Below are 27,189 nucleotides of genomic sequence, written 5' to 3'. Positions count from 1 at the left end.
CCATCACAGCTCCCGCCTCCCCCTTCTCGCTGCCAGGCTGCCCCCTGGGCCCTGTTCACCCTTCTCCTGCACACTCATCCACAGGGTTGCATCCCCATTGCCCCTTTCACAGCTGCCCAAATGTGCGCAGACCTCGAATGTGTCTGCCTGGGTCCAGAGAGCAGCTCTTGCTCACCAGCCCTCGGGGGCCCCCCAGTGCCCTCAAGGTCATGTCCATGCTCTTGAGCTGTGTCCTACCAGGGTTTCCAGATACAGGCCTCTGCTCTGCTAAGGTCTCAGTGTGGACACCACCTCCTCCAGATAACCCTCCCACCCCTATACCCCCCCAACTCCCCCTGGGGGCGCCCCCTCCCCACATTTACAGCTCAGAACTGTAACTGTCTTCTTCCAGCCACCGTCCCTAACAAACTGTTGGCCTTTTGGGGGCAGGAGCTAAGTCTTTTTCCCTGGCCCTAGCACTATGCTGGGGGCTTAGTTACTCTGGTGGTGTTTGCCTGAATGAGGGAGCGTGTGAATGAATGAACGAATGAATGAGCACAGAAGTGAGAAACAAGTGCGTAAGGACTAGAAAGTTCCTTATAATCTACACAGCATGGGATGGACGAGACCCCTTATCGATGGTATTGCCCTCAGAGGGTTTACCGGCTCCCAGTGAAAGCGCTGATCTGGGGCTGGGCACAAATGTTCACACATGTTCACACGTCGGCTACGGTTACTTGAGCATGTTTACGTGCTGTCCAGCTGGAACCTGTTACGTCTGCCCTGTAAACCCCCGCAGGAAGTAGTGGTGGGGAGACCTGTTCACCCCATGTGACAGATGGCTCAGAGAGCCCACGTATCGGGCCCGGCTCACACAACTCGTAAGTTGGAGGTGTTGGGATTTGAACTCAGGGCTGAGGTCTTGCCGTTGTAAGGAAGCTGTGACTTGGTGAGTGACTTCTGAAGACCTGGGTCTCCCTGCTCTGCCATCTGGGACACTCTGCCCTTAGAGCCCTGGGGAGGGGGTGGGCTGCGTGGTTGTCACCCTTGCAGCCTCTGCTCCACTTCTCGCTGACTGTGCTGGGAGGTGTCAGTTGCCCTGGTGACAGGCCCTGCCAGCCTGCAGGAAGGGGGTGGGCTGACCACAGTGTCTTTTGCAAACGGGCCTGCAGGAAGGGCCTCCTCCCAGGCTCTCGGAACTCCTTTGCCTAATATAGCCCACTGCCAGCAGGGAGATGGGGCAGCTTTTCGGTTTCCTGGGCTTTCCTGTCTGTCTTCCCAGGGCACAGGACTGAGCCAGCGCTGTCCCCACTTGCCAAGGGTCTCCTAGGGGACCTCAGGCTGGACCTTCAACCTCCCTGACCCCTGGGCACGTCCAGGGGCCTGGATTGTGCTGGGGTTTTGGAGCAGGGACAGGGGTCATGTCTTCAGTGTTTGGAAACCTGTTGGTGAAAGCTGACCGGGCTGGGACATTCTGCCCCACGAGAGAGGTGCTGACTGGGGCCCCCCGGTGTGGCCCCAGCACCCCCATTTCTGAGGCCTGTGGAAAGCAGTTCCTTGAACCCTCCCACAGCGGGTGTTTGAAAACCTGGGGGGCAAAAGGTCCCTTAAAGGTGACCATTCAAGCCTGCAGGCTTGTACACACACAAGTAAGATTTGCAAGTTGCACTTAAAGGCTTAACGAAGAACTGGGTTTCGGGATTTGTGACTTTAGTAAAACGAATATGGCTTTAAAGAAGTCAAATGAGTTAAAACTGCCCAAAGGTGATTTTAATTCAAATCTACTGTTTCCTACCTGTGTTTGGTGGGGTAACTTTCTCAAAGTAAAGTAAGGACATGATTTTTTTGGGGGGGGCAGTTTACCCTGAGGCCGTTAAAGCCAGGGCATTGGGGCCCCACTCTGGGTTCCTTTCACAGCCTAGCACTTAATTTTTAACAATTTCATAATGATGCGTTCTTAATTTCTTTATGAGGGCCCCCCAAATCTGAATGCACCCTGACTCCAAAACACCGAGTGCTGGGGCCTCTTGGCGGAACACTTGGGTAGGAAAGGTCGCCCGACACATTTACGGAGCGCCTGCTTTGCAGAGGCGTCTGCCCCGTCCTGAAGAGCCTGCCTTCTGGCAAGGAAGACCCTCCCTGAATGACTCTTGAAAAGACATTAATTGGCAGACAGTGAAGAACATGCAGTAACGGCCTCTTGCACTTTTTCTTTCTGTTAGCTGAGCCCTTTAACTGGCGACTGTCTTAAACGGCAACTTTTTACTTCCTGATGGCGCTCTGGCAGGCTCACCCACACCCAGAAACAGGCGCGGCGGAATCCGGAATCCTCTGACGTGGCGGTGGAGGCCAAGAGGGGGCCTGATTAGATAAAGCCATGTGACAAAAATATTTTTAGATTGCTAAGCCACGGAACGTAGAGTGATCCCTGGGATGGAGGCAACCAGACGCGTGGGGAAGGAAAAGGACGTGGCCGTATTCTGGTAGAAAGGCGCCCAAGTGCAGAGTCGGGCGCCGATGGTCGCATGCCAGGGCACAGCAGAAGTCATCCCTGAGTCTAAGGCCTGTTTTGCGTTCCTCGGCCCTGCTCAGCTTGCTTTACTGAGTTAGAGGTTCACCCAGTGCGAATCCCATAAATGGGAACCCCGGCTGCTATCACCTCCGTGCTAATGTGTGTGGGGCACAGGGCTGAATGCCCACTGGCGTGGTCTCAAGGGTCTCAGGAACCCTTGAAGTTCCCATCATCTCCCCACGTTCCAGATTAAGAAACTGAGGCCAGCCCTGACTGGTGTGGTTCAGTGGGTTTGTGGGTGTCGTCCCACAAACCGAAAAGTCTCCAGTTCGATTCTCGGTCAGGGCACATGCCTGGGTTGCGGGGGAAGAAGATGAACTGAGGCCAGAGAGGTTAAGGTCTCCCAGCGGAGCTGGCTGGTTGACAGAAGAGCTGGAGCTCCAATCCGCTGTGATCACATCACTTTTCTCGCAATTAAGTCACTTTTTACCTGAGTCACTTTGCTTCTCACCTGTCGAGCAGCCAAAAGTTTACTGTTTGCTCAGAGTCCCAACAGTGAAGGGGTTGAGGCTGTTTCCCTGGTCGGTGTTTCATGTATGCCGAGGGCTCCCGGGCCCTCCCTCTAAAGCCCCAGCTAGCACGATGCCCATTTATTTAAAAAGGAAACTCACAGCCACTTGTAAAGCTGCCTAGGACGCAGCAGACAGCTGAGGCTGTCACGGCTGCTCAGGGGCCAGGGGAGGGAGGGCAGGTGTGAGCTGCAGCTGCCGTCAGTTTGGTGTGAAAGGTGAAAGAGCGCCCAGGTGTCCCCAAGCAGGAAGACACTTTCTAAATGGCCGTAGATTTATTAGTGGGAACGTACATACACTTTTTTTTTTTTTTTTAACACACAAAGGTTCTTTTCCCAGGATTCATCCTGACGCAGTTCTTGCTCCTCAAAGCAGGCACTGTGGGCCTTCTGTGGCTGGTTCTAGCTCTGAGGGTGCTTTGGCAGGTAAAAGGGGGGCTCCCTCCACCCCTGTGGGCGCTCCTGTTATGGGTGTGGGGCTGCGGGTGGCCCAGAGCAGTGACTCCCGCAGAGGCGAGTCCATTCTATTTCTTGTTAAAGGAAGGAGACTGGGCAGAGAGGGCGCACCCCTGGGGACCCCGTTCCCAAGGGCGATGGGTGGTTGTGAAGGAGCCTTGGAGGTGTGGTGGGCAGGTTGGGGCTGAGAGCAGAGTGGGGAGAATAGAGCTCTAGGCAGAGAGGACCTCAAGTTCAAAGGCAGGGAGACAGGGGGAGCTTTGTCAGCCTGAACAGGGAGAGGACAACTGGCGAGTTGGGGGCAGGTCACAGAGGGTTGTCTCGGCCATAGCGAGGACCTGAAATGAAGACTCATTCATGGCTTGTGCCTTTGGCTAGGGCACCTCTGAGCGCCAGACTCAGGTAGCGACGTCCCAGCCACTGTTTGTGTCCCCAGGCAAGCCGTTTGTCGTCCTCCCAGAAGTCCCATTCAGGCCCCCTGGGTGTCAGCAGCAGCCTCCCGACCCGAGACCCCCAGCTTCTGCTCTCACCACCCCACCCATGACAGACACACAGAGTGTGCAGGAGCCGATTAAAACAGCAGGTCTCTGCTCAACATGGTCCATCCCACCAAATAATAATAATAATAATAGTAATAATAGTAATAAAAGCCAGAGCCACCTGTGTGTCTGCAGGTCCCCTGTTCAATGGGCTACCACCCGTCTGGCTGCTCCCTCCCAAACCCTCTCCCAATAGGACAACCCAAAATGCCTCCGGATATTGCCAGGTGTGCCCTAGGTGGGGGACCCGCCTGCTCAGGTCTCTGCTCCTGAGTGACCTTCGCCACAAGGCTGCCCCATCAACACTTCCGCCGGCTCTGTCTGGTCTGCCCCTGTTCTGTTTGCCCTCCAAGCACTTGTCACTGCCTGAGACACCCATGTTCCATCTCCGTGGCTTCCCCACCACAGTCTGGGGTGGGGGGCGTGTCTGTGCCGGTCGCTGCCGACACCAGCACCAGAGCAGTTGGAATACTTGTCATTTCCTCTGTCATAGTTAAGGGACAGGCGTTGGGAGGCCAGCCGGGTCCAGGTGTGGAGCAGTTACAGGAGGAGGGGAGACACTACCCCAGCTTTTGAAAAAGGCGCTGGCCTCGGGGCAAGGGGACCAGGGCGGTTTCCTGCTTGCATCTCCCACATCTTTTGTGCAGAGGCCCGTGAGTGGGAGAACCGCCCTGTGCGGTTAGGGAATTCCCGGCTCTGGAATCAAGGGGCCAGCGCTCCCATCAGTAACTAGCCCACAGACCCCCTGGGGACCATGTTGAAAGGCAGGTTTTGAGGCAGCAGGTCTGGGGCAGCCAAGAATCTGCATTTCTCACAGGCTGCCCCGGTGATGCCAGTGCTGCTGGTCCCAGGATGGCACTGGAGGGGCTCGCCATCGCCTGGGAAGACCCCTACTATAGATGAGGTGCGGTCCTTCCTTCACGGCCCCCTGGGGCCCCAGTTTCCCTGCTGATTATATCTCTCAGCCCAGTGTGGGAACCGTCAAAGGCAAACCAGTGAGTGCAGGGAGCAGGAGGGGACATGCGGGGTGGGGGGTAGGGGGAGGGAAGACCCCTTAGGGCTGCAGAGACCAGCAGAGGCTAGGGATCAGGGAGGCTGGGCTTCCAGAGGGGTCTCGCTGTGTCATCAGCTCTGGGGTCAGGAAGCCCCAGGGGTGGCTGGGGCCACCCCAGACCTCAGACTAGCAGGGAGAGCTTGGCAGCTGAGCTGAGCCTCAAAGGCACCAGAAACCAACGCGCACCACAGGGCTTGAGCAGCATCCGGCCGGCCCTTGGTGGTTTTTCTCAGCTTGTCCCTCCTTCCCTTGTGGGCCCAACCCTCTTTTCTGGGTCCTGGCTGGGGCCTTTGGGGGCTGGATGGGAGCAGATGCCCTGTGAATATTTCTGCTGTTCTCTCTCTCTCTTTAAAGTAAAACGTACAACCCAACGGACATAGGGAGGGAGGGCATGGGGTGGTCAGAGCTGGACTTGAAGCTTTTCTGCTAGCCTCTCTGGGCCTCGTTTTCTGGCCTATAACCTGGGGAGGCATTTAACAGAGCCGGACACAGAGAAAGCTCTCAGGTCACTAGGGGAAGCTAAACCCCAGGCTCCAGCCCCTGGAGGGGGCCCAAAGCTGAGTGCCCCTGGCGCTCTCGTGGGCAGGCCACCCCTGCTGGTCACTGGGGCATCATTGTGGGACCACCTGCCACCACGTCAGCTCTGGCTGAGAGCAGCGACCTGTCCCCAGGTGAAGCACAGCCTGTTCCGTGACTCAGCTGAGCCGGTCCAACCGGCCCCATGGGCACCCGGGGGCGAGTGGGGAGGGAGGAAAGGGAGACTGAAACCAGCATTCACGGGGCGTGGGACTCTTGTTAGCCTTCCCCACATTCTGGGCGCGAGGCCTGCGCCCAACTTGTTGAAAAGAGAGATTGGCAAATGATGGGTGAGAAAGGTCCCTGAGGACCAGGCCGCCAGCCCTGACCTCCTGAGTGGGCTGCACAGGTCTGTCGGAAGTTCCTTCACCTCTCTGCCTCAGTTTCCCCATCTTTGAGATGGAGATAAGTTCCTCCCTCATAAGGTAGGAACGTGAAGCTCTGGGAACAGCACCTGACACTTGGGGAGCACATAGAAGGTTAGCTGCTGTCGTCATTGTTGTTGTTATTATCATTATCATTACTGCCGTTATTACTATTTTAACACGAAGAGCTCACCGTGTGTGCTGGGCCGTGAGCTTCGAACCTCCCGTGCACGCATCTCAGTTAATCACCTGTCAACCCCATGACATCACCCTCCATCCCCACAGTCCCCTTTTACAGAGGAGAAGCCCAGGGCTCTGAGACCCGAGACCAAGTGCCTGGTGGGGTGGAGGCTGGACCGGCCCCTGGCTGTGCTTGACCTCACATCCCCTTTGATGTGGGGGGTGCTAGTTTTGCACCCAATTCACAGATGAGGAAACGGGGCCCCACAGGGCAGTGGGTGGCCATGCTGAGGAGGAGGGAGGCCCCTCTGTGGTGTGGCGCAGGTCTCTAATGACAGGGGCGGCAAAGGCAGCCAGGCTTCCAGACACCTGCACGGACCTGCTGACTCCCAGCACCTGCCTCACCCCCCTGAGCTCCGTGCGAGGTCAGGCCTCCCTTTATTGTTGATTTTCTTTTCCAGACGCACATTCTGGCTCTGCGAGGTGCTTCCTACCTCCGTCCTCCCTTCCCTCCCTCCCAGGTCAGCCCCAGTGCCCTTGACCTTGCATGGGATCTCGTGGTGGCCAGGACTGCTGGTGGGTCCCTTCTGGCCCCCTTCACACGCATGGGCACTGGGTTTCTCCCCTTCAAACCTGCAGCATCCACCTTTTTGGTCTTTGTTCCTTCCTGGGGAATCAACCAGACTCACTTCCACTTCCCTGGTGTGCCCCTGAATCTGAGCCTGCCAGCAGCCCTGGGACACAGCCCCCTCCGGTAGCTCGCTCACTCTAGAGCCGGGCGGGGCGGGGCTGAGCTCTGGTGCTCCCTAAGGATCTGCAGGTAGGGGACTCCTGGGGTGGGTGGGAGGGCGCATGGACCCAACGTGGGGGGTGGGTCAGGGGCTCAGGACACATGGAACGAGGAGTCGAGCCGTGCCCACACCAACTGTGCATTCTTCACACCACTCACTGAGCCCCCTCGCTGCCCCCAGGCATGCCAGGTGCCGAGGATAGGGTGCTGTGGATAGGGTGCTATGGATAGGGTGCTGTGGATGTGAGAGTGCTCGTTCCCACGCTCTCGGTGCCCGAAGGCTTCCCTCCGTGGAGCCCTCCGCAGGCACTGTGCTAAGCATGTTCCAGCCGCAATCCCACATAAGCTCAGGACAACCTCTGAGTGAGGCTCCTGCTTCCAGAGGAGCAGATTGAGGCTCAGAGAGGCCAAGTCACTTGTCCCAGGCTGCAGAGCCGGGTAGAACCCAAGTCTGATTCCAGAGGTGGTCCCTGATGAGGACATCCTCCCAGATGAGGACACGGAGGCTGAGGAAGGGCTAGCAGAGCCATGACCTTCTGGCCAGTGAAGCCAGCGAGGGCTTGGGGTCTCGTGCCAACCAGCCTGGTGGCAGCCGGTTGCTTCCTTTCTGTGCCCCGACATTCACTTTGCAGTGGCACGCGGCCGCTGTGACTCGCCCAGTTCCTGCCCAGGGGGGCTCCGGATGTTCTGTTTCCTCCTGCGGTCGCCTCCCTCTAGTGAGGAAGGAGAGGCTGCTAGTGCAGTGGGGAGTGTGACAGGTGGCAGCTGGATGAACTTTCACAGACTAAACACGCTGTGCCCCACACCCAGAGTGCAGGGTGGTTTGTTTTGCTTTAACATTTTTTTTCTTTTATGTATTGATTTGAGAAACAGACACATTGACTTGTTCCACTTATTTATGCATTCATTGGTTGATTCTTGCATGTGTCCCAATGGGGGATTGAACCTACCACCTTGGCGCATCAGGACGACGCTCTGACCAACTGAGCTCCATGGCCAGGGCTTTTTGTTGTTGTTTTAAAGATTTCAGGGAGGTATTTTAACAGCCTTGTTGAGATGCCATTCACATATTATACAATTCGCCTGTTTGAAGTGTGCAATTAATCTGAGACCATTTTCATCTCCCCCCAAAGATGCACCATGTTTATTAGCCGCCACCCCCACCCCCCAGCGCCTGCTTTCCATCTCTGTGGGTCTCCCGGCTGTGGTCGTGGCCTATGCACGGGGCCACACAGTCTGTATCCTTCTGTGTCTGTCCCGTCTCCCTCAGCATCAGGTTTTCCAGGGTCACCTGCAGCTTAGCACGTGTTGGGACCGCGTCCCTTTTGATGGCTGAGTAGTATTCCACCACTCCAGGCCCACAGCTCTGGGTCTCCCCCTTCTTCAGAACTGGGTGCCCATGAACCTGAAACGCTGGTGTCCACTGACACCGGCTCCTGCATTTTCCCAAATGCTGAACGCAGGCCACCCCGGGAGCGCCGGGTAGGGACGGGAACGGCGCAGGGGGCAGAGAACAGAGGTTGTCCAGACCTGGGTCCAGGTTCTCTCTGCAGAGAGCGGGCGGAGGGGCCAGCATGTGTTCAGGGAACCTCTCGATCATAACAATGCGTAATCCTCTGCGTAAGTGGGCCTTCCTCCTTCCCAGCCTGGCTTTCTTCTAGTTTTGAGTCCTGTCTTCCCCTGGCCATTCTGGTTTTAAGTGGCTGATATCCTTCCTCCTCCCTACCCGGGCGTGCCTCCCTGTTCCCCAGGAGTAGCGGCCAATGCCCTGGGTCTCTTCCAAGGCCGCTGCCCATTAAAATCTATGGAGCAGGGGGGGGGGGGGGGGAGGTGAGCAGGAAGCAGATTCCAGGAACAAAGGGCGGCCTTGTGTGGGAAGGTCAGGTAGGTGAGGGGCTTACCCCGCCACACCACCAAATCCACAGCCTCAAGGACCCCGCGATGCCTGTGCCCTGCGGCCACTGTGTTGGATTGATTCCCCTCTCCTGTCCCAAGTCAGCAGCTTTTTTGTTTTTTACCAGCTTCACCGAAATACAATTCCCATAGCCTTCAAGTCACCCATGAAAACATACAATCCACTGGCTTTCATATGTTTGCAGAGCTGTATGTCCAGCACACGGTCAAGTTTTAGACATTTTCATGTGCCCCAAAGAAAGCTGTGTCCTGCCCCACCACATCCCACTGTTCCCAACCTCCCAGCCACTGGAGACCAGCAGTCTGCTTTCTGTGCCCATGGACTCGCCTATTCTGGACACATTGTAGCAATGCAGTCAGATGCTTCGTGGTCTTCCGTGTCTGGATTCTTTCACTTGGCATCGTATCTTCAAGTTCCATCTGTGTTGCAAAAGGTCTCCATAATTCATTCCTTTCCATGGCTGAATAACATTCCATTGTGTGGATGGACCACAATTTATTTAGCCAGGTATCTGCGGACAGACATCTGGGGTGTTTCCTCTGTGTGGCTGTTAGAATAGTGCTGCTGTGAGCACCCACGCATACGTTTTTATGTGAACATGCTCCCATCTCTCTCGGGCACACACCGAGGAGCAAACTTGCTGGGTCAAGTGGTGCCCCTACATCCCCCACCCTGGGGGCCTCAGACTGTCTTTTCCAAACCTCCAAGCCAGCACTCTGCTGCTCTGACTCTGGAGTGGCCCACGGGGGGTCTCCCTCCCTGGGGGTGCGATGGTCCTGTCTCCCCCCTGTCCCCACGGGCCCTGCTAAGCGGTGACCCACCATATGACATCGCTTTCTTTTCTCCATCTTTTCCCGGTGCCTGTCCTTCCTGGGACCCAGCAAGGAGAACTTCAACAATGTCCCCGACCTGGAGCTCAACCCGATCCGATCCAAAATCATCCGTGCCTTCTTCGACAACAGGTGGGCCTTTTTCTTTGAGCCGCCCGCTGGCAGGTGACACTGTCCTTGAGGGAGCATTTTGCCCGTGTCACGTCTCACAGCCCCCGTTGCTCAGAGTCGGCCCTTGCACCGATGCAGAGAAGAAGAGGCAGCTGTGTTGGGTGGGATCTCTGGGCCCAGGGACGGGTCAGACAGTTCGGGATTTGTTGCTGGGTGACTTCGGGCAGCTCACCCAGTCCCTCTAGGCCTCTGTATTAGTTAGCTATGGCTGCGTAACAGATTACCCCCAAACTTAGCAGTTTAAAACAGTGAGTGTTGATATCTCACTGTTTCGGTGGGTCAGGGACCTGGGTGCAAACAAGCTGAGTTCTTGGGTTGGGGTCAGCTGGGGCTGCAGAGATCGCTGACACATAGGGAGAACCGGCAGAAAGAGGAAGGAAGGGAACGGACTATAAGATGGGTGAGGACTTCCCCAACCCGGTGCAAGTTATATGAGCCTGAACTGCTCAGCTCTAGTTGTGCCAGGGCTGTGGGGCCTGAGCAAGATGCTGAGCCTCTCTGAGCCTCACCTGTTCATAACATAGGAGAGTAGGGAGTCCTCAGGTGGCCCCAGAAGATGCACAGGCCTTCCTCCAGGGCCCTGGCTGAGGGCACCCCATTTAGGACATGGGATTGGAGAGCAGGTGTGGCTGGTTCCAGGTGCCAGGTCTGGGTTTCCTTGCCTTCTGCACTCTTGTTGCCTTTGGAGACCATGACATTGGCCCATGTAGACCTCCCAGGGACACTATGATGGCGAAGCAGTCTGCCTCTGACCTTCCCTGAGAAGGACACATGGCCTGCCTTTCCCGGGTGCTAATTATAATCGCTGCAGCGGCTGCTGCAGCCAAAACCACTTGGGAAGGACATGTGAGCAGCAACAGTGAGAGGGTCCTCCAAGGAGCCAGTGACTCCGGGGGCCGTTTTATACCGTGAGTCAGGTCCGAGCCCCTGACGGCAAGAACTCTGAGTACTGAGGATCTGTCGGGAGGAGCAGGGGGAAGCTTTTTGAGATGGAAGACTTAAGGGGAGACCGAGAAAAGCTCTCCAAGACAGGGCTCCCTGCGTTTGGAGGAAAACCTTCTCGTCTCATCTCAGATTTGTAGTTTTCACGATCCACCTTCATGTTCCCGGCTGGGGATCCACCTCGTTCTGGAAACTCTCCTGGCACGAACAGCTGGGACCAGAGATGCGTAAACTGTGAAGGGCGGTGCCCAGTGCAGGGTCAGTCGGTGTCTGGGAGAGAATAGATGGGCCCCCAAGGGAGAACCACAGACATTTTCTTTTAAATCGAGAGACAGTCCTGACCTGGGTGGATCCCATGCAAATTTTAAGCACTAACCCTTAACTGTTCATCATCCTGGGCCAGCTGGAGAAGCGCCCCGTTGCAAGGACGCACGGTAAGGAAGGGTAGGGATGCTCACCCTGCTGTTCCAGTGATAGCTTCCTCCGGGAGCTGTCAGATTGTCGCTGCTGAAGTCAGTCGTTGGTGAGGGGAGCCCATGTTTGGTCGAGGCCAACTCCAAAGCTGCTATCTCAAGAACAGCTCCGTCCCTGGACCCGCCCATTTGCGGAGCACCTGCTGGGTGTCAGGCACGGGCCCTGGGCACACAGCAGACCCAGCGTTGTGTTTCCCGAGCCCGCCCAGAACACCAGCCCTTTCTTGCCCCTTACAAAAAGCACATCTACAGGGACAACCTCAAACGCGCCCTGATTTATTTTAAAAACCAGAGATCCTTGGTGAACTTTGCATTCAGGTGGTAAACAGGTAGCCCAGAGCTGCTGGCTGCTGATTGGTAGACCAGAGTGTCAGTCAGCTGCTGGAGAGCAGGAGTCGGCAAGCGTTTTCTGTAAAAGGCCGGGGGACAAATATTTTAGGCTCTGTCGCAGCTGCTCAACTCAGCCTTTGTAGCATGAACGCAGAACAGATGATATGTAAATGAGTGGGCATGGCCGTGCGCCAATAAAACTTTATTTATGGACACTGAAATCTGAGTTTCATGTAATTTTCACTTGTCGTGAAACGCTGCTATTCTTTTGGATTTTTTCCCCAAAATACTCTTTCAGCCATTTCGAAACGTGAGAACCCTTCTTGGTTCGTGGGACGTATCAAGACGGGTGGCCTGCGGGCTGTAGTTTGTCGATCCCACGTCTAAAGGGAAAGGGTCTGGAGGTGACCTTGGGGAGTCACTGGCTGGCCCTGTGCCTCAGTTTCCCCATGTGGAAGTGCCCACCTCCGTGCACTGTGGCGCAGCCAGGCGACCCTGCCTCCCAGCCCCCGGGGGCGGTGAGCTCTGGGAGGACCTCACAAGGGCTGGGCTACACCTCTGGGTGCCCCCACCAGCAGGTTGTTGGGATACAGAACGCAAAGCTGGGACAGCCATCAGGGGGCAGTGTTGTCCCGAAGAGCCATGTTCTCTGAGCTATTGGTCACCGTTGGTTCATTTCCAACGCGTCCTCCCCGCTCCCACAGGAACCTGCGCAAGGGGCCCAGTGGCCTGGCCGACGAGATCAGCTTCGAGGACTTTCTGACCATCATGGCGTACTTCCGGCCCATCGACATCGCCATGGACGAGGAGCAGGTGCAGCTGTGCCGGAAGGAGAAGCTGCGATGTGCGTGCCCCTCCCTGTTCTGCAGTGGGTGGGGTGGGGGAGTGGGGTGGGTGTGGCCAGCAGGAGGGGAGGTCAGGGGGTACCAGCCCTTGGGAGGTCGGTCCCAACCGCCCTACCTGCGAGGGGTGCCAGGTGTCTCTCTGTCCTCTGGAGTTGCCCCATGGCGGCCTCCTCGTGAACACCCCTCAGCAGCGGGAGGTTCCTGGGAACAGAAGGGGTTGTGGGTGATAAGAAAAGAGCAAGGCCCTTGTTTCAAACAGACCAGGGTTCCAATGCGGCCTTTCCACTGGGCAGCCGTGTGACCTTGAACCTGAACGTGGGGCTCTGATTGTGAAGCTGGGCTGGTCAGAGGCTCGATGAGACACAGGCAGAGTCCTTGGCCCACAGGAGGTATTTCCCGAAAGCTTGTTTTTTCCCTGCCCACGAGCGGCCACGGTGCATGGCTCACAGGACCACGCCGTGGGGCATACTTGGCTGTCGTCCAGGCTGGCCAGTGGCACAGGGACCTGGGTGGCCTGTGTCACATGTCCCTTGTGGACTCTCCCATGACCCTGACATCCCTCTCTACCCCCCGAGGCAGACTGCTCGGCGGGGAGTGGAAATGTGGGGGCTGGGCGGTGTTTAGCTCGGGGTCGGGTAGTGAGGGCTGGTGGGAACTGCGAGTTGGGTGGCCCAAGGCCCCCCTGTGGCCCCCAGACAAAGGGGGAGCCGGGCAGGGGGCGTGGGGGCCGTGCAATTGGGTAAACTCAGGTCTAAGCCCCTGGTTTCCCCTCCCTTAACAGGGTGGTCGTGGGCAAACACCTTAACTTCCATGAGTTTCAGCATCCCAGTCTGAGAAATGGGCTCCGGGCGGCCCTGGCCTCCTGGGGTCATGCGAGGAGGAGGGGAAAGGATGTTTGACCAGGGCCTCTGGCCAGCGCTCGACAAATGCCAGTGCAGGGACCTTCGTGGGCCTGAGGCTCCCTGAGGCCAAGCCCAGAGGTCGGAGGGGCCCCTCCCCTCCAGCTCCTGGCCTTTGTGGCCTGCGGGGTGCCGAGTCATGGCAGCCAAGGAACAAAGCGGGCATCACTGGGAGGAGGCCCCGACACCCCCATGCCCATAGCGGGCAGCTCAGCCGCCAGGGCTGTGACGATGGCTGCTCTCCAGGCTCCGTCAGGGAGGACACCATGAAACCGGATCTGTTGGGGACGACACCCCGATTTGTCTTCAAATTGGCAGCCCTGCTGCATGGCCCATGTGCAGTGCGCCAGGCCGTCCTGGGCCCTGTTCTGCCTGTCACTCACCGAGCCTCTGCAGCACCGTGCTGGGGAGGTAGGACTCAGAGAAGTGGGGTCACTTGCCCAAGGTCACCCACCAGGAAGTGGCCGGTCTGCCCCATGGCCTGTGCCCTTGATCCCTGTGGCTTTGGCATTTACATTTCACTATTGGGGTCTTTGCAGTAGATTCAGGAGCCGGGAAGGTTTGGGGAGCCAGGGGGAGCCAGCTCCCCTCCAGCGCCCCTAAATGAGCTCCCCCTCCCCTGCCCCCCCAGTTCTGTTCCACATGTACGACTCGGACAGTGACGGCCGCATCACCCTGGAAGAATATCGAAATGTAAAGTATGCCCCTCGCCCGGCCAGGGCTCCCGGCGCCCCTGCCCCGCGGCCCACAGTCCCTCATCTCTGCCCGGCCGGCAGGTGGTGGAGGAGCTGCTCTCCGGAAACCCGCACATCGAGAAGGAGTCGGCCCGCTCCATCGCTGATGGGGCCATGATGGAGGCGGCCAGTGTCTGTGTGGGGCAGATGGTGAGTGCCCTCCCGCCCCTGCTGGCTCCCACCAAGCCCTGGAAGGGTATGGCTGCCCTGCTCACGCCTCTCTGAGCTGCATGGGGCTTTTCTGACCTCAGGGGACCCACCAGAGGGAGGTTTCCCCCCACCCCTGGAGAGCTGGGCCAGGCAGGCCGTGCTGGGCGTGGGAGCCTGCAGACCAGCTGTGTGGCCTCCAGGCCCCACCCCCGTGGCTGGTGCGTAGAGCACAGACTCGCCTCAATGGGTATGTTTACCAGTGAGTGGCTCAGAGGGGCTATGTGGCCTCAAGACAGGGGTCCCCAGGGAGCTCTCTTGTGGGCCACCCGGTCTGGGGTCCTGAGGAGCTAGGGCAGGGTTGGGGGGGGTGGCGTGTTCCTGAAACAGAGGAGAGGGCTTGGCCTTCAGTGCTTGTGGGCTGTGCAGGGTGGAGGCCCCCACTGCCCTGGAAGAGATGCAGAGGCACTGACCGGGCTGCCGCCCCTGCTCGGGCCAGGGCCCAGCACAGCTGGGGGTTGGGGGAAAGGCAGGCAGGTCCCCACAGGCAGGAGTGCAGGGCTGGACACGCCCTGAGGCTTGTCAGGATCACGCTGGTATAGAAATGGCCCGTCCTTTCTCAGAACTATGCTGCTCCGGCCAGCAATGAGCATGCGCGGGTCAGAGCCAGTGTCCCCACTGGGCGCTGCCTGCTGGGGCATCCTGGGCGCTGTTGAGCAGCAACCTTGGCCTCAGCCCACTGGATGCCCACCACACCTTCCAGGCCGTGACCACCAAAAGTGTCTCCAGCTATCCCTGGGGGGAGGGGTCGGATCGTCTCCAGGGGAAGAACCGTGGAGTAGAGGGTCCCGGAAGCAAAGGCTGGGTGGAGCGGTGACTGGCATTTTGACCGGGTGAGCTGTCAGATGTGTGGGCTTTGCTCCCTGGGCTTCGGGTGGTCCCTCTGGGACCATCCCCTCGCTGTTTCTGTATATTTAAAGTAGTCACCACTTTTGTCACTTTGATGGCTGTGAGTGACCACAGCCTGAGTCAGGGGTGGGGGGTGGTTGCTGCTGGAATCTGCTGTCTGTGCCCCACGCCTGTCACCAGGGTCACAGCAGGCCCAGGCCTGCCCCAGGTGGGGGCTGCAGTCCTTTCACTGGCCTGGGTTTATCCGTCTGCTGCTCGGGCCCACGGGAGGCTGCTGGCCTTGGTGAAACCTCCCCACTCAGCACATTAACTGCCGTGGAAAGGGCCGCTGACCTCGGTGGGGAGAGCAGGGATCCCCGCCGGCTTGTTGAGCCAAATTCCCATTTGATTTAATTACACTCATCTTTAAATTGCTCCCTGTCTCACTCCAGCTTCAGCTGGCGATGGCTTTCTTAATTTGCTGGGGTGGGATTGCGGGCTGCTGGCAGCGGTGATGGTGACGGCACCAACATGCCCCCGCCACCTGCCCTCCGCTCTGCCCACAGGCAGAGGCACGTGGGGCCGCTGCCGGCTCCCCAGCCTGGGCGTCCCGAGCGTCTGTCTGTACACATGGACCGCTCTGTGCTCTGAAAATGTTTTCTCGAGTTGGTGTGGGCTGTGAGCACACACGGGCAGGGGCAGCCACATCAGTTCGATGCCCTCGGCCTCTGGTGACGTGTGTGTCTCTGCCCGTGCTGCCCGCCCCACAACACGTTCTTGGACTTCCACGTCCTCTATTGACCGGGCCAGCGATTTCTTTCTGGAGTACTCTCTCTGGAGCAGCTAGCTTCTAGTGGCTTGAGGGGGGATTGCGTGGCTGGGGCCTCGGCCTGGAGTGTTTCCCCAAGCCCCTCTGACCCCCTTCCAAGGGCGCCACCCTCCAGCCCCGGGCTCAGGCCGAGGGGCCTTGTCTACAGTTAGCTCTCCTTGCACTCTGGGGCCTGGGGTTGCCCAGGGGGAGGACATCCACTTCTACTTCTCCCTGTGCCCACGGGCAGGCAGGGCAGGGAGCCCTTGGGAGGGGGCTGGCCCAGGCATCTGAGAACTGGTTGCATTTACAACATTTAAAAATGTATATTGATTTGCCTCCTGTATTTCTTTAAAAAGTACAATGGAGAAACTAGTGGGTGGAGAATCTGGTCAGGCAGGTGGAAGCTCCGCCCCCAGTCCTCCGAGGCCCTCAGTGGCCTCACCTGTAGAGTGGGGGCAGGAGCAGAGCCCACAGTGGAGGCTGTTGAGAGGTCTGCACCGGTCAAGGTTACTGTGCGTGACATTTGCAAGGCACTAGGGACAGCCCCTGGCACGTAGCCAACCCTCAGAGCGTGCCCGCTGCTGCTTCCTTAAAAAACACAGAGAATAGCTTCCGGGGAGGCACCAAGAGGGAAGGGCCTCTCCTTGACCTTCTCCCTCAACCCCAGGCCTGCTCCCTTAAATAAGGGAACCCCCTTTGATGGTTTCTCCTCACAGTAATTACAAAATAAAAGACCGGCGCAAATACCTGTACACACCTGCGTATTATTATTTTTGATTTCCACAAAATGGAGCTGGACTGCCCCGGTTTTCCCTCTCTGCCGTGCTGACCCACCCACGTGGCCAAAGGTGGGGGTCTGGCCCACTGGGGGTCTGCAGACATTGCTCTGCTCCTTGTTTGTGCTGTTTTTTCCCCATCGTGTATGTATCTTGGCACTTTTTCTCTATGGTGCGTGTAGATTGCCCTTTTCTTAATGGCCGTGTGCTGATGGACACCACAGACCACTGGAGCCTGTGGAGCGGGGCTTCTGTGGACGGCACTGGGGTGCCAGCCAGGCTGTCACTGTCACAGAGGGTGCTGCGGGGTAGGGCGGGGGAGGCTCCTGCACCAGAGCCAAGAGCCACAGCCCCAGGGCTGGGAGCCTCACTGTCCCTCGGGGTCCCTGCGTGCCCAGAGCAGTGGTCACAGAGGGAGCCCAGCACTGCCAGGGACCCCGGGCAGGTGAGGGCCCCAGGGCCAGGAGTCACCACAGCGACTCACTGGGCGCACAGGCCAGCCCTTCGTCCCCTCGCCCCTTTCCTCGGTCTGTGAGCTTGGATGAGCCTGGAACTGGCTCTCAGCTGTGCTGGTGTGATGAGGCAGGACCGGAAGTCGCAGGAAGTATCTGCTGGTGGCCGTGTGGGGAAGGAGAGCCTTGCGTCTCTGCACCCACCCTGCTTCCTTCTCCACGCTCATCCACAGGGTCCTCCCTGGGGGACGCGGGGGTGCCTGTGCCCTGAACCTGCCTCCCCTCCCATCCTCCAGCCTGTGGAGGGGACTCTGGCGTTGGGAGTGCAGGGGGACTAGCCTTAAGCTGGAGGCGAACAATCCAGAACCGTCCCTTCTTCTTGTGACTTGACCCTAAGCAGCCAACCGTGTGTTGAGGGGAGAGGTGTGCAGGGCAAAGTCTCCGGTCGAAGCCACTCACCCTGCCCTGTGCTCTGTCCCCAGGAGCCTGATCAGGTGTACGAGGGCATCACCTTCGACGACTTCCTGAAGGTGGGTGTCTGGGAAGGGAGGCATGTTGTGGGTGCAGCCGTGGTGGGGACCAGAGGGGCAGCTGGCTGGTCAGGAGACTGGCACCTCGGTGGAAAGGGGTCGAACCTGGGTGTGGCCTTCAAGACAATTTAAACTGGCTTTACTTACTTACTTATTGAAAAAGTGATATTCACACATGGTTGAAGCAATTGAAGCGGAGCAAAAGGTGCACCATGAAAACTCCATCTCTCCCCGTGCGAGTTCCTAGGCCCCCTTCTCAGAAGCAGTCCCTGATGCACAGCTGGAACTGGGGCTCTGGGATGTTCTGTGCCCAGCCGAGTACTGGCTTTCCTCAGAAGCACACCCGGGAGCCGACTGAGTGTGGTGCTGTCCCTTGCTTTTCTCCGACGGTGCCTTCTAGGAGGCTCCCCACTCTCCCAGCTGCCCCCGTGGGCTCGCCAGCCCGTGCTAGTGGGTGTTCGCTGTCACCAGTGAGCTCCCAGCTTGGGAACTGGGGTCCCTCTCTGCCCTGATAGGCAGATACTGCGTTGCAGGGAGATGGGGTCCCTCGCCTACTTCCTGGCTTTTTGGCCCTAATCACACACCAACACCAGTATCCCCAAGCCCTTTCCGGGAGTTGAGGAAGACAGGAAGCTGGGACTCCAGGTGGCCATAGCCCCACGCAATGGAGGCATGGCTCAGCGGGGCCCTCCTCCCAGCCCACACCAGGCACCAGCAAGTGCGAGGGGAGGCAGCACAGACCCAGCTGGGACAGGTGGGAGCAAGGAGGTCCACTGTCCCCCGAGTCCTTTGTAGACGCACCACCCCAGGGCTGGGCAGGGCAAAGATAGGATCAGTTTCCTTTTTGGCCGGGAAACCAGGTTTTTTATGGAAGGTGGGCCTCCTGCCACGCCTCTGCCCGTGGGGGCCCTTCCTGCCCAGCCAGCGCCTCCCCGTCCTGGGCTCCACCAGCCTCCTTGGGGACCCCATTGCCACCTGCACGTAGCAGAATCCGCCCTGGGGGCCCCAGTCTCTTTCCCTGGGAGTGTCTCGCTCCCCCAGCGAGGTCAGAGCTGCTCTCCTGGAACCAGGCCCGTTTCCTCCGCGTCCTCACTTCGAAGCCAGAGCAGGGTGCCTGGCACCGAGGGCGTGACACTCGATTTCCCCTACTCCAGCCTCGTGGTTGTCCCTGCACACGCTGTGGGTGACAGGCGAGAGTTCAGAGTTCTCACACGAGCGGGGAGGCATCCCTCCCGCCCATTCTCCACTTGGGGCCGTTTGGAGCCCTGTGTGGCCCAGCAGCTGGCGAGTGCACAGCCTGGGAGTGGTGGCACTTCGTAGGGTGGCAGGCAGGGTCTGGTAGCCTGCGTGTCCACTGGGGCCCCAGCCAGGACGGTACCAGGTGTGTGGCAATGGACGTGGTCTTTGGTGGAAATCACTTTTCCCTGCATAGAACATGGGTGACTTCCTCTGGCAGGGCGGTTATAAAGACCAAACTGTTGTCACCTTGTGATTAATGACAGTGGCTTAGTGGAACCTCGCAATTGCACAGCCCTTAACAGTTTACAAAATGCTTTTGAGGACGGTTCCATTTGAACCGCCCCGCAATACCCCAGCATTTCACTTGAAAGGAGGTGTGTCGGGGCTGAGGAATTTGTGTGAGAATCACAGGCCCTGACGTGGTGCTGGGTGGGACGCAGGGGACACTGTGCTGGAGCTTGGAATCGGTACTTAGAAGTAACTTGCGGTGACAGTCTTGGGGTCCAGATGTCAGCCACATCCGCTGGCATAACGACAGGTGGACGGTCCCCTGCCTCGCTCAGTGGGCTTTCTGCAGGGGGCACGTCTCTGTCGGTGGCGGAGGAGGTGGGTGGGGAGATGGTTCCGGACTTGCCTGCGGCGGCGTGAGGCCCTCTCACGCCACTCCGTCCGTTCCAGATCTGGCAGGGGATTGACATCGAGACCAAGATGCACGTCCGCTTCCTTAACATGGAAACTATGGCCCTCTGCCACTGACCGCCGCCTCCCGCAGAGCGCGCCCTCGGCACAGGCAGACTCCCAGTGGGGCCAGGCAGCGAGCAAGGCTGGGCCCTGGGGCAGCAGCTTGTACATAGTCAAACCCCTCCCCACTCTTCCCCTCTCCCCAGTACAGGGCATGGTGTGTGGGCTTTTACGATTTTTATCGCTAATAAAAAAAGAAACAGGGTTTCTTAACAAACATGGCTCCTGTCTGTTCCTCGTGGCCACGCGTGTGGCCTGGCCGTTTGGTGGCATGAGCCCAGTCTGAGGAACAAGCAGCAGCCAACTCCAGTTCAAAGGCTGGTTTGGAAGAGAAGATTCTTGTTCTCCTTTTTGGGTTTATTTCGGTAAAACGTCTGCTGTTCTCCCTGAGGGCTGGGAATGAAGTCACCTGTCTCCTTGACCTGAGGTGTGGAAGTCAGGGAGCGGCTCCTGGCTCCCTGGGGTCAGGGGCTTGGTGGGGGGCTTCCTGTGTCACGACTGCATGGCTGCAGTGACCCCTGCTGGCCTCGTGGTGCGGGGGCCCCAGCGTTCAAGGCCTGGCGGGCTGACTCCGGGCTGAGGCTGAGGCACTGTGGCCCTTCCTGGCGAGAGGGCGGCCAGCTGCAGGGCTCAGCACCTAGCACTCAGTCCCCAGTGCCAGTGGAAGCAGTGTAGACGGAGCACAGCGGAGGAGGTGACCCGCCGCCCCAGGTAGGCATCTCTCAACGCTCTGTGTCACCTGATGGGGGTGGGGACAAGGAAGCAAAGGCGGTTTGTCTCAGTTGGTGGCTGTGGTTTGTGAGTCAGCAGAGGGCTGGCAGGAGTCATGCTCGCATAGCTGGCACTTGGCACTGAGATGACCAGCTGCCCCTCCGGGCCACTGTTTGCATTCGAGGCGTCCCCTGGTTGGCACATGAACCATGTGCTCAGTCCCTTCACTGACACTCGCCAGGAGGCACGGCCCCAGCCTTCTAAGAAAGTTCTCCTGGGAACTGGCTACTGCCGTCACTTGTGTTCTCGATTTCTAATTCGTGGTTTGGTGTTGCGCGTGCTCGTGGCATGGTACCGTGCCCGGCGCCGGGGCTCGGACCTGAGGGGCGCACGCTGGGGGTCGGGCCCCGCCCGCGGCCGGCCCCAGCTTCCCCTCCTCTGTTTCTTACACAAGCGGAGACGTTGTTTGGGATGAAGTTAACGTCAGCATTTACGTTAAAAGCCCAAACAGAGCAGCAGGGCAAGTTAAAGAACAGTGGGATCCCGGGCACGCAGGCCCCTGCGACCAGGCAGGCGAGGAGGCGGACTCTGAGGCTCTGCCTGCACCCCGGCATCTGGCAGCGCACAGCGGGAGGTGGCTGCGGCCTCTGACCCCAGCTGTGCTGAGGAATGCTGGCCTGGGACACGCCGCCACGGTCACACGAGGTGGATGAGACCTCCGCTCTCCTGATGCTGGCAGGTGGGTGGTTAGGCCGCCGGCCCACCTCTGGGTAAGTGGCGAGGGCCGTCTGAAGGCACTTCCAGAGCTCTGCATCCTGGACTAGCACTTGATGCAGGAAACGCTAGGCATTCGGGGCACTAGGTCAGGGGCCAAGGCCGCCGCTTCCTGCCCTCCGGGGCCACGGTCTGGTGGGAAGTACCAACCGTGGACATTAGGGAGCGGCCAGCAGGGCAGTGTCTGGTGATGGGAGGGAGGGGCTGTGGGCTCGCTTCCCGCTCCCCTGCCTTCCCCTTGTCTCACTTGTGCCCTTGGGTCTCCTGGCTGCCAGGAGGAGGAGGAATCTAGAGAGTCCCTGGACAGCCTGGTATGGGGGGTCAGTGCCAGTCAGCTTTGTCCAGTCTTCCCCCCACCCTGTGGGCCTCGACCTGCCCTGCCCTGTGCGAGTGAGGTGGACCCCCATGTCACCGAGCAGCTGGGCCATGGCCACAGCAGGCCTGGTGTTCTGGGTGCTCCTGGTCTGCTTCAGTGTGTCCTTCTCAACAAAGGCAGTTCATTGATGTCAAGTGTTTTGTACACAGTGGCCCTCCCATCAGCCCCTGAGCCTGAGTCTGAGTTGGGAGCTGTGGGCATGCACCCTACGTTTCGTGCATTCGGACCACAGAGGGGCGGCCCCGTGTCTCCGAGGCTCTGGGCCACCGCTCACCTCAAACAGCTAATTAAAGTGGGATCTACCCACCGGGAGCCCAGGCTGGGCCACTCAAAGGAGAGCTGGTTTGCTCAGCCCGAGGGTGGCTCCTGACTGGCAGGTCAGGGCTCATGCCCTGGAGTGTGGGCTGCTGAGCTCACCTGGGCTCCCCCGCAGGCCCAGGGTGCAGGGTCTGTGCCACTGGGCTTTTGCTTGTTCGGGGAGTGACCACGGCTGGCTCTTAGGTGGTATAAACCTCCTAGAAAGGGGAGGGTACCTCCCCATAGTCTAGTGAGGCTGCTGGCCCCCAATGAACGAGTCGGGGGTTGCTGCTGTGGGCACAGGTCTCGAAGTGCCCGTCTGGCAGCGAGGTGTGTGCAGAGGATGGAGGCAGGTGGCCTGGAAATGGCTCCTCTTACCTGCAGGACCAGCAGGTGAGCCAGGGGTAGGGGGAGGGCTTCTGGCTGCAGGGACCGAGAGCAAGTCCCTGGATGGGCCACCTCATCGAAGCAGCCGGAAGTAAGGAATATTTGCTCTGAATTTGTTCTAAAACAGGTAGTGATAAAAGTCAGATGCATTTGTTAACAGCCGTCTATCAGGAATTATACCAGTGACTACAAGGAAATAGAAATCAGTGCAAAGTCGAATATGTGAAGGAAGCTGGTAAGTCAGTGCGTTGAGGGCGTCGGGCTGCGGGGGGAGAAGACGGGGCAGGGACAGTGTGCAGGTGGTGTGGTGAGGTCATTTTCCTCTGTGTGTGTTCTTCACCCAGGAGTCCGGCCGAAAGCAGGCGCTCGTCCCACACTGCCATATCGCCAAGGGGGAGAGTTATCGGAACTCAGCTCTTGGACAAATACGGCAATTTGACACAAACAGCAATTTGGTAGGTTTACAAAAGGGCTGTGTAATGGAAATCTAATATGAGAAGCTCAGGGGAAACATTCTGCAGCCACGTTAATCATGAATTATGGATAAGGAACGAGGTTACAACAGCTTCCAGTTTTGGCCACGCACCCTCTCTGGGAACAAATTATTGCTAGACTTCAACAAAACAATTCCATTATCTTCTGGTCCAGGGGACTGGAAAGTTCTTTCTGTGCCCTGCTAATGGGAGACGGGTCGCGTATGGATCCAGTCTCTGTCACCGGCTGAACCTGTCCCGACCTGGCTGCGCCAACAAGGCTGCAGCTAAGCCGTGTCGCGGAACGGCGCAGTGACTTCCGTGGGCTGCGGCAGAGTTAAAAATATAAGTTGCCTTGGCAAGGGTTCTGCAAACACCTGCTTTGCAAGCTGTCCTCCCACACGGTGACCTTGGAGGGCTGAGTGGGGGGAGCCGGGGTTTAAACCACAATTCCCGGGCATCAGAGCTGCCTTTGTCTCTGGGCTCTCCCAGAGCCGTGAACAAGTGCCAGCAGGGTTCCGTCTCGGGGGCAGGGCGTGGTGGGAACTGACGGGCGGCTGCATGCGTGGTGGCTGCTCGCCCCGAACTGCGTGCTGACCGAGCCAGCAGGGGACCAGGTTCCAGTCCGACCCCGAGAGTGGTGCGTGGGCAGCAGTGAGATCAAGGGGTGTGCTCAACAGCAGTCTGCTGCCACTGCCAAGTTAGAGGACGAGACAGTGTCTGTCCTAGCCCTGGCAAGGGACAGCAGACTCAACGTGACAGGCTCGGTTCTGGGGGTGGGGGCAGTCCCCTCCCCCTCCCCAGGGACGGTGCAGAGCCATCGAAAGCCTGCTGCCAGAAGTGCACAGTTGGCGTCTGAGCCTGACAGAGCAGCACCCATGTGGCTTCTGCTGGCGGCCAGTGGGAAGGTCTGCTGTCACACCTCAGGGGGAGCCCTGTCCAGACCGCTGCAGGCCCTGCGGCGGGGCCAGGTAACCATCTGGCCTGGCTGCGCAGGGGGAGGCGGGCAGCTCTGTGGCAGGCAGCACGGTGGCATGGGCCAGCCGGCCAGCTCCACAAGCTCAGGGCTGCCACAGACCTGCCCAAAGCAGAGGCGCCCAGTCAGGAGGGACAGACAGCTCCTGTCTCAGCCCACGGCTCTGGACCTGGCCACGATGGAGGCCACTGGGCAGCTTTCACGAGACAGCTGGGCCATCACCAGGGGAAGCCATTTCTCTATAATTGTGAGGCCGGTTTGTCTTTAATTACCGAGTGGGACGCACTAGCTTTTAAATTCGAGGCCTCTGGTTTTCGGGCTGGATGTGGAAGACTTCATCTTGGGGGTTGCGGCTTTCCCTTTCAGAAAGGACCAGGGCTCCCCGCTTGGTGAAACTCGGCGTTTCCTCCGGTCAGCTGGCACCCCGTCGGCAGCTATGGGAAGGCAAGGCCCGGGACCTTTTAAACGTGAGTCATTGCCCAGGCCTCAGCAGCAAGTGGCTCGGACTAGCTTGTGGCAGAGATGGTGCCTGGTTCCCCGTGTGGTTCTGTGGGTTTCTCGGCTCCTGGGACCCCTGCAGTGGCAGCGGCTCTGAGAAAAACAGCTCTGCGGTCAGCCGCAGACCCGGCCACCACACAAGGTGTGCTCTCTCGGGCCGGGGGCAGTGCCGTGCCTGAAGGTAACAAGTCACCTGAGCAATCGAGTTTAAGACATTTAATATGGAGCCAACAGACATGTTATGAAGCAGAAAGCAAAGCCCATACAACGTTCTGAGACAAGACAGAGCTCTGGTGGCCGGTGCTCTGGTCCTCCCTGCCCCCCCCGCCCTGTGGCACATCTGAGTCTCTCCTCTCGGCAGGGGGACAGCGGGGGGGGGGGGGGGGGGGGAAGAGCCTGAGGAGCAGAAGACGACAGGAGAGAACTCTGCCGCCAACTCAGAACCCGAGAGGCAGCCGACGGGGAGAAAGGTGAGGCTGGACGAGCAGAGCGGGCAGCTGCAGGCCCAGGTCTTCTCTGTTGCTGGGTAAACGCCGGTCTTCGCAGGACCCCGCTCCTTCCCCGTCAGGCTGATGTCTCCCAGATGGAAAGTTCACAGCAGAAAACCTGAGGTCGGCGAGCTGGGAGGTTTGGGCCTGGTACAGTCTCCTTCCCAGAACCCACACCTTACCATGAATGGGAGGTAAAGTATAAACAAGTAGGGAGGGGAAAAAACCCCGTGCTTGTAACATTTTATACTGGACCAGCTGCTGGTGGTGATTAACACTGGTTTAAAGCTATTTTTAATTTTAGTATAATTTTCTGGGTCTGATTTCTTTCGAACTGTTCAGTGATCTTAAGTTGCTGCGAAGCTAGGAAGGGAGAATGTACCCGCAGAGGCAGCTGTGAAATCAGACGGGAAGGAGCGGTTTCTTCAAAGAAAACACATGCTGCCTGGTGGTCCAGCTGCATCGAGACTACGGGAAGCGAAAACCTCCCGAAAGCCAGGTCATGGGGGTGGGGGCTGGGCGCCCCCACGTGACAAGCAGAGGAAATACTCCCCTGGCTAACTGCAGGCTGGCCGCCCCACTGCCCTCCGGGCTGTGTGCTCAGTGGCTCTCCCACTCAGGAACTCAGGCGGTCTGGAAACCCTTCCAAAGCCTTCGGGCCTCTGAGTACGGCACACACGTCTGCTGCTGTGCGCGCGACTGCAGGGGAAGGGCTTCGCTTTTGTGGCCACACTAGCCCCGCGCTGAAACCGCTCCACCCGTGATTGTGACCCGTGGCCACAGCCATCGCCCTCCCTGTGCCTGACGGTCCCTGTGCCTTTTTCTTTTTTTCTAGATCAAGAGTGTGTATTTTGTCTTTCCAAAACTTCGGTTTTATGAAACTGGACTGTTGGTTTTCTGTTTCATGAGTATGTTTTGCTCTTTAACGCCTGCCTCCTACTTTCTGTGGGGTCACTGGGACCTTCTTAGGCTCTCTGCGGTGACAGCTTCGTTCTCCCGTAAAGGCACACCACCTCCCAGTCCCGTTCTGGCCTCGCCCCCAGCCTGCTATTGTGCTTCCATCGTCCGCCCGGTCTGCAGAGTCCGTGCTTTCGCATTTTGATTTCTTCCTTTAAAACCGAGTTGCTTCTGCAGTGCTGGGAACTGGCAGGTGCGCGTCTTTATCATTCAGCTTTTTGTCAGCCTCCGGTTCTACCGTGTCAGGGTTGGGGTTGCCAGCGGGGCCTGCACGGGACCAGCCTTCTCGCACTGGGGCTTTCGTGGTGGGCTCCCACATGGCCATTTTCTGTGCGTGGCCTGCGGGTTCTTGAGAAGGTCTCAAAATGCCATGTGCCCTCGTTGGAGCAACTGCTAAGTGGTATGAAGTAGGTCCTAATGCTTAAGTGTTTCCGCTGCTCTGGCCTGTTGCTCACCCTCCAAGGGCACGGAGCGTCCCTTTGCGGTTCTGTTTCTCGCTTTGGTATTTTACAGGCACACTAGGCGGCGGCGGCAGTGCCGGTGCCCAGTGCAAAGCTAGAGCAGTGCAGTGGCGTGCCCCGTGACCTCTGGAAACGGCAGCGGTCACACCGAACAGCCCTCTGCTGTTGGTTTTAGCTCGGTGGCTCAGCAGATGCTGCCCCGACAGCTCTGCCCCGTCTCACCCAGGCTGCACTGCAGACTCACCTGCCACCCGCTTGGAGGAGGCTGCTTCGTGGATGACGACGATGTAGAAGACACCTGCTCGTATCACGTGTGGTAGACGCAACAGTAAGCAAAGCAGGCATTAAGGAAATGATGGTACGAGTGTGTAAGTACAGAACGTGGGAAAAGCTCCGCCAGCAGCACTGCTAACCCCGGGCTCACGCTGGGTGGGCGGGGGTGGCGTCAGATGCCCACCTGGAGGGAACGCTCCATCTCCTCCAACGGGTGGGTGGGTGCTGGGGCCTTGCAGGCTCAGAGACCGGCGCACCCAAAGGGTCGAAGGAAAGGGTCTGGAGGCTGAAAGGTGGGCAGCAGGCAGGATCAGGGCCCAGAAGGACCTCGTGCACAGTGAGAAGCCCGGGCCTCGGCCGGCGCTGCAGCCCGGCCCGGCCCTGCTGTGTGTGTCACAGCCATGTGGGAGGCCCACGGGAGCCGGGCTGGGCTGGGGTGTCACTCCTGAGACAGGCGGGGCGCAGGGGCAGGGCGTGGTTCTCAAAGCCACCCATGAGAGAGGGAACAGAGGGAGCTGGAGCAAGCCCAACACCCTCGGGCCGTTCACAGCCGGGGGAGGAAGACGGAGAAACGGGGGAAAGCGAGGACAGTTCAGGACTGTGGGTGTCACACAAGTGCACCCTGGGGTGGCGTGCTTCCCCAAACCTTTGGAGCCGGTGCAGAACTCCTCAGTTGTCTTCAAATTCATGAACTTGGTTCTCCTCCTTGTTCCCTAAATGCCATCGTAGGGAAAAGCCAGCACGAGATTGTAACCGTGGCCAGCTGTGGTGTCACG

The 27,189-nt window shown here is 58.7% G+C and overlaps 2 protein-coding genes and 2 long non-coding RNA genes across 4 annotated transcripts in view; 3 read left to right on the top strand and 1 right to left on the bottom strand.

Moving 5' to 3' along the window:
* Positions 1 to 19,959, top strand: part of TESC (tescalcin) — a 41,924-nt gene extending 21,965 nt beyond the window's left edge. Inside the window, exons 3-8 of the mRNA XM_024566950.3 lie at positions 9,816 to 9,896; positions 12,385 to 12,524; positions 14,056 to 14,117; positions 14,201 to 14,308; positions 17,715 to 17,762; positions 19,680 to 19,959. Of these exons, the coding sequence (XP_024422718.1) occupies positions 9,816 to 9,896; positions 12,385 to 12,524; positions 14,056 to 14,117; positions 14,201 to 14,308; positions 17,715 to 17,762; positions 19,680 to 19,757 (517 nt within the window). The 3' untranslated portion in view covers positions 19,758 to 19,959. The remainder of the gene's footprint in view (positions 1 to 9,815; positions 9,897 to 12,384; positions 12,525 to 14,055; positions 14,118 to 14,200; positions 14,309 to 17,714; positions 17,763 to 19,679) is intronic.
* A 2,153-nt stretch (positions 19,960 to 22,112) lies between these two features.
* Positions 22,113 to 24,291, top strand: LOC128781327 (uncharacterized). The gene is made up of 3 exons (XR_008427285.1): positions 22,113 to 22,522; positions 22,632 to 22,742; positions 24,103 to 24,291. It is a non-coding gene; the product is annotated as an uncharacterized lncRNA (long non-coding RNA).
* A 144-nt stretch (positions 24,292 to 24,435) lies between these two features.
* The window catches only part of FBXW8 (F-box and WD repeat domain containing 8), a 102,724-nt gene continuing 99,970 nt past the window's right edge, over positions 24,436 to 27,189 (bottom strand). Inside the window, exon 11 of the mRNA XM_024566945.4 lies at positions 24,436 to 27,189. This exon is cut by the window's right edge and continues 82 nt beyond it. Within this exon, the coding sequence (XP_024422713.2) occupies positions 27,127 to 27,189 (63 nt within the window). The 3' untranslated portion in view covers positions 24,436 to 27,126.
* LOC128781326 (uncharacterized) overlaps positions 26,379 to 27,189 on the top strand; it is a 7,264-nt gene continuing 6,453 nt past the window's right edge. The window contains exons 1-2 of the long non-coding RNA XR_008427281.2: positions 26,379 to 26,468; positions 27,143 to 27,189. The exon at positions 27,143 to 27,189 is cut by the window's right edge and continues 181 nt beyond it. This is a non-coding gene — a long non-coding RNA (uncharacterized lncRNA). The remainder of the gene's footprint in view (positions 26,469 to 27,142) is intronic.

Source organism: Desmodus rotundus, chromosome 7 (genome assembly GCF_022682495.2).
Source record: "Desmodus rotundus isolate HL8 chromosome 7, HLdesRot8A.1, whole genome shotgun sequence".
Classification (NCBI taxonomy): Eukaryota; Metazoa; Chordata; class Mammalia; order Chiroptera; family Phyllostomidae; genus Desmodus; species Desmodus rotundus.
This window is presented reverse-complemented; position numbering and strand designations above follow the sequence as displayed.